Below are 12,126 nucleotides of genomic sequence, written 5' to 3'. Positions count from 1 at the left end.
CAAAGATGGTGTCGTCGGCACAAATCAAAATAGAAAGGTTTTGTGGGGTAAAATCATTGATAAGTTCCATGAAAACTCCAACGCCGGTCGAAGGGAAGTTGGTGGTGTTTATGATCGGTGGAAGATTATCAACAAAGCATGCACTTTGTGGAAGGAAAGCTTGGAAAGAGCCACAGTTGACATGCCTAGTGGAAGGGGCACCTAAAAAATTGTGAGTTTCTTTGTTGATATTTTAGTTGTCATGTACATAATAGTATTTTGCAACTAATTAGTTTTATGCATTTGTTGCATAGGGTGACAAAGCAATGGCAATTTACAAGACAAGAACTACACCAAAAAATCAAGCTTTTAAGTTACATCATGCTTGGAACATCCTCAAGGATTGTCCGAGGTGGGGAACCGATGCGAACCAACAATGTGGAAGATTATTTCATCGTGATGCCCCACCCCTAAATGATGTCAATGAAGGTGTGAATTTTGCCGACAATGAAGGTGTCGAACAAATGACTCCAACATCTTCTTTTGCAAGGCCCCCAGGTAGAGATAAGCAAAAGGATGCAAAGAGAAAAGGGAAGTCCCAAGATCCAATGCATGCACAATTTGCTAGCGAAATGGTAAGAATGAACGAAAACCATATCTCTCGGCAAGAAGAATCGGCCCAAATGCGTTTGGCCATGAATGAACAAGGGTATATGATAGGAGCATATTCATGCGACTTAAATGGCTTGTTCTCGTGCATTTACGTTATGTTTCTTTAGTTATTTTAGTACTTTAAGCTATTTTCGTGTGTTTGTAGGTTCTAAGGGCAAGGTATGCAAAATGATGCCTTTTGGAGCCTTTTGGAGCAAATTAGAGATTGGAATGGATATCATATGCTTGGAGCCAAGAGGATGGACGAAATTGAAGACTTGAAGTAGGAAAGTTAAATCCTAAAAGACCTCATGTTTGAGCATCATTGAAGACTCCTACGCATTTTAGAACACAAAAACAACATTCCTTGCAACCTTAGGACATTGTCGTGTGTTTCCTTGTGTCTCCCTCCCTTGCCATGCAAGGAAGGGCTTTGTTCCCTATTTTAAACACTTAAATCATTCACTTATCATATCATACACTTAATTAATTAACCCACATGCACCCTTTATTCTTTCATCATTCCAGCCACTCCACATCCCTCACCAAGAAATCATTCAACACATGCATCCATAATCATTCCTACACATGTGCCGTGCATCTCCACAACCACAAATCATCAACACATGCACCCTTTAATTCAATTCATACACATCTCAATTCATCCCACACTTCCATTTCAGAAATTCATCCATTGTACATACCACAAACACTTCCCCCTTTGTGCCGTGAGTCTCCCTTACAATCCAAACACCATCCTTCCATTTCCACCACTCCTCTTCCATTCCTCCACCACTCCCCAAACCATTCACACCATCAAATTATCCTTAGACCTTGTGCTACAACGAAGAGGAAGATAAGAGGGCCTAAACGTTCATACAATTCAAGTTTGAGTTGTTGGAATGTTTAGGTGTTTCTTTGATTTCAATGTTTAATTTCAATACTCTTTGTTTTGTACGAATGAGGAATGGAAGAGAAGAGGGCCTAAACGTTCATACAATTCAAGTTTGAGTTGTTGGAATGTTTAGGTGTTTCTTTGATTCTCTTTATTTTGTACCATGAGGAACTAAACCCCCCTTGGCTAGGGGGAATTCGAAATATATGTTTATACTTGCATTTTGATTTGATTACTTCTAATTGCGTTTCATAAGTTGTGGATTCAATTTGTTTAACTACTTGATTGATAACTTATTTATGTATGTTTATTGAGAGTGCACGCTTAATTTTCATGCATGAATATGACGCTAGAATATAAGTAAGTTTCACCTAATAGTTATGAACTTATATTCACAAGTAGTGGAGGTTGCTTATAAACAATCGCGTTAAATAAATTCTTGGCATAAGTTTCATGCAATCATAGTAACGAATGCCTCGTCAACACTTATAATTTTCATAGAGCGTAATGATTCTTGCTTGTATCTCTATTATGCAATCATGTAGGGGACTTGTGGGGAATGTTTTGGGTTGTCGTATGCAATCATCCAATTCAATAACGTTAGGAAGATTTGAAGGTTAATTAGTGCATCACGGTTAACTTGGGGTGTTGAGAATTAATGATTTATTGAAACGCAATTGGAAATCGTTTTATTATGCAAGTATAACATATGTGGAGATGAACCCCGTAGCTAACTTCCCATCCATTCAATTCCATCAAATTCATCTTTCTTCTTTTGTTTCTGTTTTCATGTTTAATTTAACTTGTTGTTCAATTATGTTAAACATGTGGAACTAATTTCTTTTTAGTTAGGGGAAAGTTTGAAGCCATGAACATGTTTGAAATATGAATTGATTTCTTCCAATTGTGATTTGTTAAGTTGTGATTGTAATTCAATTATCATGTTTATTAAAAACTTGTTTTTGTATGTTGATTAGGGATGCATACTTAGTCTTCATGCATAAACTCGATGCTAGTTTATAAACGAGTTTCACCTAATCGTCACAAGTTTATAAACATGAGTAGTGAAGGTTGCTAGTCACAACCGCGTTAATTGAATTCTTGGCAAGAGTATCATGCATTCATAGTTACAATTGCCTCGTCAACACTTATAATTTTCATAGAGCATCATGATCTCTCATTGTATCTCTTCTATGCATTCATGTTGAGAACCATTGGAGAATGATTTGAATTGTCGCATGCATCATCCAATTCAATAACATAAGGAAAATTTGAGAGTTAATTAGTGCATCACGGTTAACTTGGGGTGTTGAGCATCATAGTTAATGAAAAGCAATTGGAGAATCGATTCATATATAAATGTGTCATGTGTGGAGAATAGACCTCTAACTAATTCATTCCATTTCATCAATTTCATATTTACATTCTGTCTAGTTTATTAACTTGTTTCGTTATTTCAATTTTCGTCAAATCAAAACCCCCCTTTACTTTCTTGTTCTTTAGTGCTTAGAATCTGTTTAGTTTATGTTTTAAAGTATTTTTGAATTCTTTGAGTCTAGTATAGTGTTTTATATTGTGTTTTTACGTTTTTGAGTCAAATCCAAGTGATTAACAATCCCTCCTAATCCCCGGTCCAGAACGATCCCTACTTATACTTATACTACAATTGACAAAAGAGGGTTTAATTTGTGCGTGTATAATTCTCGCATCAGTATAGGGAGCAAGAAAGGTTCGAAATTAATTTGATGATGAAGGACCTCGACAAATACACTCTAGAGAGGAAGAAATACTTACGTGGTAAGCAAAAGGACATTTTACAAAGGAATGCCACAAGGAGTATATTTCAAGATGATGATTCATCTTAAGACCATCACCCAAGTCCATCACCAAGTCAAGATGGTGGATATCATTATTAAGTTTATGAGTTTTCGATTGTATTGAGTTTATGTGGTTTATTAATTGTCTTTTATTCTTTTTTTTTATTTTTTTATTTTTTTTTTATTTTTAAGTTTATGTGGTTTATTAATTGTCATTTGTATTAAGTTTATGTGGTTTTTTAAATGTCGTTTGTATTAAGTTTATGTGGTTTATCATGATTTTCATGTATTGATTTAGTGATTTTTCAAAATTTATCGGAATTTAAATATTTTTAGGTTAAAATGTTCATATAATTAATTTAGGATAGTCTACATAATTTTTTTTTTTCTTTCTAAAAGTTATTTAAAAAAAAAATAGCCTTAATTCATTCTTTGATAATCTCGGGCTAAAATTTTAAGACAGAAGGGTTGGAGCAGAAAAGCTGTTTCTGAGCTAAAACCTAATTTTCTGGGCTAAATATTTTTAGGTTTTAGGTCACTATTGGAGATGGTCTAATATATACATTTTTTAAATTAGCTTTGATGGTTTTATTCATGCTCATCGTATTATGGTAATGCTGCTGCAGGGTTTGTAATCCAATAAAAAGAAACCTTACATTTTCAAGCCTATACCACCAATGGATATGTCGCCTTATGCTTCAAGCTTCAAACCAGCAGGTCTCTTGGATCACTCTGAGAGGTAGAACGACCACACTTTCTAGGGTTCACTAGAGTTAAAATGGTTGCTAACTCAAATCAGTCTTCATTCATGGTAGTAATCTGTAAAGATATCCAGATTCTTACAACATCTAATGCTGGTGCTCGTTTTCAGAAAGAAAGGCTTCCCGAGAAGTGCATAGCCATTGTATCAGGTGTCCCTTCGGCTTTTCACCCAGGAACTTGTAGTACTCGCAGTTGGAAGGAAAAGTCCGCCAATTTTTGCCTTGTATTGGGATACGAAATCGCAACTTTCTCTTCAGGTTGGTACTTACTAGCATATGCTCGCTTAATTAACCACCGTCAGTTGGGAGACGGCATCACTGTAATGATTAACGCCACATTTATGCCAATTTGAGCTCTTCCAAATTGCTGGTCTTTTACTAGTCATCCAGTCTGTTTATCGTGTCAGCACTATTGAAATTTACTCAACACCTGCACCTGTTAATATGTCGACTTTGTTCGGGGCATGCATCTTAATTCTTCAGCCCTGAGCATCCTCCCTGTTCTGGATTCAGAAACGGAAGACTGACGGAGCCAAACATTTACTAGCCATTTCCTTCTTATTGCACATATATTACCAACAGGACTCGTGAACCTCCATATCAACAGCTCAAGGCGTTTGTTTCAATGGTGAACTTGCAGTCCTTTAGTGCAGATAGAAAAATGATTAAGAAAAGATGGTATTCATATATACTTTGTTTAATCACATCTGACATCGTTTGATCGGATACAGATTGTACCTTTCATGATGGAATTCGGATGCATCATTTGATCAGATGTGTATTGTAATTTTCATCTGGTGTTGGAGCAACTGCACAAGTTTAAGAAATGGATTGAGTCCTCCTCCTGTAGCTATCATTTCCTCCATTGCTGCTTTCATCAGACCCATATCCTTTAAAATTCATTACACATAAGCTCCTCAAGATGATTATTACCAAAATATAAAAGAGAAGTTAAACCAAGCCATAAATATGTCTACGAATTTCGTATCAGTCCCATTACTCTGCTTTTTCAACAGATATCATACATCACTAGCCAATGCATGAACGAATGGCTACCTGAACTGCACTCAGCAGCAGAATAACTCCCTCCAATGTAGCATTCAAGACAAGGAAGCACCGAAACTTGTCAAAACTGAAAAGATGCAAAACAATTTCAACACGGTCTTTCTATAAATGCCAACAAAGCGGGATCTACTTTATCTTTAGACAATAAATTAACAACCAACTCCATAGTTGATGCATCTGCAGAAAAACCTCTCTCCACCATTTCTGGAATAAGCCTCACCGCTATTGATGTCTCATTGATATTGATAAACCCTCGGATAATTGTGTTGTACGTGCAACTATCTGGACAACAACCTTTCTCTTCCATTTCTCTAAACAAGTTTTCTGCTTCACTTGCTAGTCCCCGGTTACAAAATCCACTAATCATTATGGCATATGTCCTGACATTAGGTTGAATTCCCTTTGATGATAAACTACGAAAGAGATCCCATGCATGTTCAACTTTTTCAGCTTTGCATAATCCTTCAATAAGAATATTGTAAGTTATAATAACAAAGTCCAACTTCTTTCCCTCCATCTCTTCCAACAATTCAACTGCCTTGGGAAATTGTTGGTTTGCACACATGCCATGCAATAAATAAAATAAGTTTGAATGTCTGGAAGTTGGCCACAAGCTTGCATTTGAGAGAACAAGTTCAGTGCATCTTGTGTTCTCCCCATCTTGCAAAACCCATCGATAAGAGTGCTATAAGTAACCGTATTTGGAACAACTCCCTTATGAGACATTTCCAGAAAAATCATCTGAGCATCATCTATCCTTTTACACTTACAATAGCCATTTATCAATATGCTATAAGTACGAGCATTAACCATGCCTTTGCTAAGCATTATTTCAAAGACCTTTTTCGCCTCGTCCATTTCACCTCGCAAACAGTAGCCATCTATAAGCGAATTGTACATAATTGTATCGGGTGCAATATCCCCTTGCGTCATCATTTCAACCATGCTCCTTGCTTCCTGGACCATCCCCTCTTTGCAGAATGTATCAACCAAGACATTGAAGGTGTGCACATTTGGAAAGATATGTTTCTCCACCATTTCATTCAACAATCTTGTAGCTTCTTTCTGCCTCCCTACTTTGCAAACTCCGTGAATCAAAGAGTTATAAGTAATGACGTTGGGAGCAATGCCCTTACTCATCATTTCTAAAAAGAGGTTCAGTGCATCAACAACTAGAGCATCTTTGCAAAGACTGTCGATGATCGTGTTGTAGACAATTACGTTAGGCATGCAAGCATTTTCTTCCATCTTCTTAAGCAATTGGATTGCTGCACCATTGTTACCTTTCATGCAAAGACCCTTAACTAATGTGCCGAAAGAAACCACATTCGGCTTGCAATTACCACTCTCCAACATTTTATTGAAAAGTGCTGCAGCCTAAGTAAGCCGTTGATTAGAGTGGTGTAGGTCATGACATCTGGCTCAAAACCTAATTTGAATAAGTTGCCCAAGAATGACAAACTAAACTCCACTTGGTTGAGATGACAAAAGCAAATAATGATAATGGCTAGAGTATAAACATCTGGACGAAATCCAGACACACCATTTGGTTATTCAAGGAGATGACTGCCGAATAATGTTTGAACTTGGCAAGTTGAGTCAAGATTTGGTTGACAGGGACAACGGAAGGCAGAGGACGCCAAGTAATTGAGAGCATCCTCAACATTACAGATTTTCACAAGCTGGTTTTTTGTTGAGTGTTCCTAGATTTGGTCAATTTAGAAGCTCGAGAGTGAAACAAAGCCAAGTAATTGTTGAAGAGAACAACAACAGGAGAAGATTGAAGAAGGCAAGGCAGCATACTTCTGGTGCTGCTGCTTCCATAACTAACCTTCAAAGAAGAAGCAGCAGCAATCGTTGCCCGCATCATCTTCAGCATCTCTAAGTCAGCGAGTTGAGAGTTGCTCACAAATCAAAGAGTTGTTTTAAGACTGTGAGAGTTGAAGAGCATGAATTTCATGTTTTTTTCTAGTTCTAGATTAACGCAAATTATAAATAAAAACACAAATCAACGAAAAAAAAAAATGATTCTTTTTTGTTGGGACAATATAAGCATGAAGAAGAACACCCCGACAATTATATATACAAATAAGCCCCGTATTTTATATGACACGTCTTGATTTCAATTATTGACGTTGGTAAATCACATGATGGTGGTCAGGAGAGGCTGAAATATTTCCGTAAATTTTTTTGGCCTCCGAAAGGATGGAATGTTGTGACAAAGCCACCAGTACTACATTAAAATTGAATAATAAATTTTTTTTTTTTTAACAAACGATATTATCTACACCAAGAGAGAGGGAGGGAGTGGGCAAAACCTCACAATGGGTTAGCCATATTAATGTGGTTCAAATATAAGACATTTCACTTACAAGTGATGAGGAATATCACTAAGCTGTTGTATTAAGTGGAAATTGAAGTCGTTATTAGATGCAAAAGTGAGAAGTACTGAGCATGAAAGTTTTGCATGCTTAAAGCTGTGAAACGAGTCAGCAATGAAGAGCACAAGTATTTAACAATTGTCCATGTCCGAATTGTGTGAGTTACATACACTAGCATTTGTCTACACACTTTATGTGTATGAACACATTTTTTTAGAAAATGAGAAGGAGAGAGGGAGAGAGAGAGAACGTGGGGAAGTGGAAGGCTTTTGTTTTTTATTTTTTTATTTTTTATTTTTATTTTTTTTAAATAAAGATTGGAGGTATTTTAACATCATATGTAGATGAGGCTTTGAAAAAAAAAAAGCAAAATTTGGTTGTGTGAAATTACATTTATGCTCCATATTTCTTATTCATATTCTGTTTTAATTAGAGAGTTAAACTGATAATTTCATAGGGTTTTGGTTGACAATGAGTGTTTTATTAATTAGTAGAGATTTCTTATTCATGTTCTATTTTAATTAGAAGGTTAAACTGGTAATTTCATAGGATTTTGGTTGAAAATGAGTGTTTTATTAATTAGTAAAGATATAGCCCTAAGTCAGGTGTCAAATTTACAAACTAATTAGGTAATTGTGCACCAAAAATCTGAAGGCAAACTGAAAGTTACAACAAAACGATAAAATAATAAGGCGTCAAGTTAAGCAAGATAGTACAACACATGAACAATTAAGATTACCATTGAGAAAACCGAACGTGTATGATTAAGATAATGTTTGACAAACTCAAATTGTTCCTTCAAACATGCATAGAATTGTCTTTAGCCTTTCAAAATACATCACAATAGCATACTATTGCTCAAATTTCTAACCCTAATGAAAAGTAAAATTAATAAACAAAGGAAATTACAGCTTCCAAGAAAAAAAAATAAAAGCCAATGTGCAACGGTTGAGGAAAGAAATGCAAAACCTGAAGGGGCAAACAGAAATATTTGGTATTTCACACTCTCTCTCATTTTTTTTCTCTTTCTTCTTCCTCTTCCAGCAGACTTTCTTATAATTGTATGTAACAAATTCTCAAAGTCTTACAATTGTAGGGTTTTGCACAAATGAATTGGATCCCATCCTAGGATCCCCGCATCTTAATTAGTTGTTCATCGTATATCGTGCGGTCAGAAATTATTTGATTTTTTTATTTAAAATTAAACACAAATAATATCTGACGAAAACTAACCGTACGATGTACGATGAACGGTTAAGATGTGGGGTTCTCTCGGATCCTCACAAAGTGGATCTGAAGAGGATCCCTTTCCTTGCACAAAAAGAAAGAGGAGATGCTGACGTTTGGTGAGATATGTTAGAATCATGTGGGTGAAAGATATGTTAGAATCACGTGGGTGAAACTTCAAAAAACAAAATTGATATTCTTACCACATATTTGTATTATCTCTCTAACAGAGATATGACCCACATGTGATGATGGCCCCACCGCTATTAGAGAGATGATTCAAATGTGTAAATAGGTGATAAGTGTAGCATTACTTTTTAAAAAAAACAGCAAAATTTGATTTGTGTGAAATTACATTGCGGCCCATATCTTTTATTTCTATTCAGTTTTGATATGCAGTTTAACTAATTGGACATAAAAGCCCTTCAAACAAAAAATTAAATCTTGAAATTGAAAAATGTTGTATAACCACTTAGCACTACTATTTAACGACATTTCTCTTCCCTTGTAGGTGAGAAATCTATGATTCGATTCTCATCAACAGTGTATTTGAACCGTATTATTACTAGCCCATTGTGAGGCTTAGCTCACTCCCCACCCGTTAAGTCTACATAATTCATACTAGTCCAGATACTATGCTTCAGAAACAGATTTCATAATCTTAATTGATAAATTCAATTAATAACACATATACGTCACTAAGGCAATGCATGAACGAAAGACTACCTGAACTGGACTCGACAGTGGAACAAATCCCTTCTCCAATGTAGCATTCAAGGGAAGGATGCACTGAAACTTGTCAAAACTAAAAAAATGCAAATCAATTTCATCATGGTCTTTCTATAAATGCCAACAAAGTGGCATCTACTCTATCTTTAGACAATAAATTAACGATCAACTCCGTAATTGATGCATCTGCAGAAAAACCCCTCTCCACCATTTCTTGAATAAGCCTCACTCCCGTTGATGTCTCGTTGTTATTGATAAACCCTCAGATAATTGTGTTGTACGTCCAACCATCTTGAGAACAGCCTTTCTCTTCCATTTTTCTAAGCAAGTTTTCCGCTTCACATATTAGCCCTCTATTACAAAATCCACTAATCATTGTATTATACATCCTGGCATTAGGTTGAATTCATTTTGATGATAAGCGACAAAAGAAATCCCACGCATATTCAACTTTTTCAGCTATGGACAAACCATCAATAAGAATATTGTAAGTTACAATATTAAAATCCGACTTCTTTCCCTCCATCTCTTCCAACAATTCAATTGCCTTGGGAAATTGTTGGTTTGCACACATGCCATGCAATAAAATAGAATAAGTTTGAATGTCTGCAAGTTGGCCACAAGCTTGCATTTGAGAGAACAAGTTCTGTGCGTCTTGTGTTCTCCCCATCTTGCAAAACCCATCCATAAGAGTGTTATAAGTAACCGTATCTGGAACAACTCCCTCATGAGACATTTCCACAAAAAGCATTCGGGCATCGTCTATCCTTTTACTTTTACAGTAGCCGTTTATCATTATGTTATAACAAGAAGTATCAACCATGCAGCCTTTGCTAAGCATTACTTCAAAAACCTTTTTCGCCTCGCCCATTTCTCCTCGCAAACAGTAACCATCCATAAGCAAATTGTATGTAACTGTATTAGGTTTGATATCTCTTTGAATCATCATTTCAACCAGGCTCCTTGCTTCCTGGACCATACCCTCTTTACAATATGTATCAACCAAAACACTGAAGGTGCACACGTTTGGAAAGATTTGTTTACTCACCATTTCATTAAACAATCTTTTAGCTTCTTTCCAATTCTCTACTTTGCAAAATCCATGAACCAAAGAGGTATAGGGAATGACGTTGGGAGCAATACCCTTACTCGTCATTTCTGAGAACTAGAGTATCCTTGCAAAGACTGTCGATGATCGTGCTATAGACAACTAGAGTATCCTTGCAAAGACTGTCGATGATCGTGCTATAGACAACTATGTCAGGCTTGCAAGCTCCTTCTTCCATCTTCTTAAGCAATTGGATAGCTGCAGTGTTGTTACCTTTCAAGCAAAGGCCCTTTACTAGTGTGCCGAAAGTAACCACATCAGGCTTGCAATTACCTCTCTCCATCATTTTGTTGAAAAGTGCTGCTGCCTCAGCCTCTCAATCCTCAAGAAGAAAGCCGTTGATTAGAGAGTTGAAGATTGCGGGATCTGGTTCAAAACCCAATTTGAAGTTTTCCCAAGACAGATAAACTGAAACTCATTTGGTGTAAATGACGAAAGCAATTAATGACAATAGCTAGAATAAATGCATCAGGACGAATTCCGGTCGCAACCATCCGGTTAATAACGAGTGATTTCCCTATTTTTGGTGAAAACCGACTCATTCACTGTGCTCGAAGGCGTCATAAAAAATAATTGGATGTAAAAGCAGAAAAATATAACTCTTGAAACAGAAGAAGGTTGTGTAATGTAAGAGTAAAATATTAAAATTGAAAGGATTTTTTTAATTTCAAAAATTAAAAACAAACAAGCTGCTATTGCATTCAAACAAGATTAGTTTGTCACAATAGTGTAAATAATATCGTTTGTTCAAAAAAAAAAAAAAAAAACACGACTAGTTGTTCACTTTGCGCAAGGTTGGAATTTGGAACTAGCCTTCGACTCTTCCGTATAATTTTTTATTTGAAACCGGTAGTCTTGAAAACAAAAATTGAGGATTCACACAAATAGGTGAATATTTCCCGTGTTTGTTAGACACAGGAAACATAAGTCTAATGAGATTAAATTAGACTCGCTCCGACTAACCCCTTAGCTAGAACTCCTTAGCGAGAACTCCCAAATTTGACAGGATTACTAAGGCCATCTCCAACAGAATAAGGGCCAGAGGGCTCGTTTTAGCCCTATAACCCTCCAAGAAATTAATATTTTAATGAATAGTGTCAAGCCATATTTTTTACCATCTCCAACCGACGGGCCAGAGGGCCATAGACAATAGCCCTGTGGCAAAAAACCATCTCCAACCGAGGGGGCTAAAGGGTCATAGGGCAAAACATAATTTATTGTTTTAATTTAAAAATTACAACAACTTAAATTTAAAAACTACAACAACTTAAATTTAAAGTCTAAAATCATCATCATCATCCGCCATTGTAGGATGATAGTCGGAGGTTGATAGGAGCATATTCATGCAACTTAATTGGCTTGTTCTCGTGCATTTATGTTGTGTTTCCTTAGTTATTTTAGTGTTTAAAGTCACTTTTGTGCATTTTCATATTATAAAGCCAAAGTGTGCAAGAAGATGCAAATTGGAGTCTTTTGGAGCAAAAGAGGAATGAATGAGTTGAAGACTTGAAGA

General features: G+C 36.1%; 1 protein-coding gene and 1 pseudogene across 1 annotated transcript; both read right to left on the bottom strand.

Annotated features, from left to right (window-relative positions):
* Positions 1-5,256: 5,256 nt before the first annotated feature.
* On the bottom strand, positions 5,257-7,047 carry LOC137743075 (pentatricopeptide repeat-containing protein At1g63130, mitochondrial-like; annotated as a pseudogene).
* A 2,864-nt stretch (positions 7,048-9,911) lies between these two features.
* Positions 9,912-10,661, bottom strand: LOC137743074 (pentatricopeptide repeat-containing protein At1g62680, mitochondrial-like). Its single transcript, XM_068482990.1, has one exon. It carries the CDS (start codon positions 10,659-10,661, stop codon positions 9,912-9,914), a length of 750 nt encoding a protein of 249 aa, XP_068339091.1.
* Positions 10,662-12,126: the final 1,465 nt, after the last annotated feature.

The sequence above is a fragment of the Pyrus communis genome, chromosome 8 (assembly GCF_963583255.1).
Source record: "Pyrus communis chromosome 8, drPyrComm1.1, whole genome shotgun sequence".
NCBI lineage: Eukaryota > Viridiplantae > Streptophyta > Magnoliopsida > Rosales > Rosaceae > Pyrus > Pyrus communis.
Note: the sequence above shows the minus strand (reverse complement) of the source record. Positions and strands in the feature narration are given on the sequence as shown.

Bases quoted from the DNA above. Each gene is read 5' to 3' on its own strand.
- LOC137743074 (XM_068482990.1), bottom strand. From the start codon at position 10,661: ATGACGAGTAAGGGTATTGCTCCCAACGTCATTCCCTATACCTCTTTG.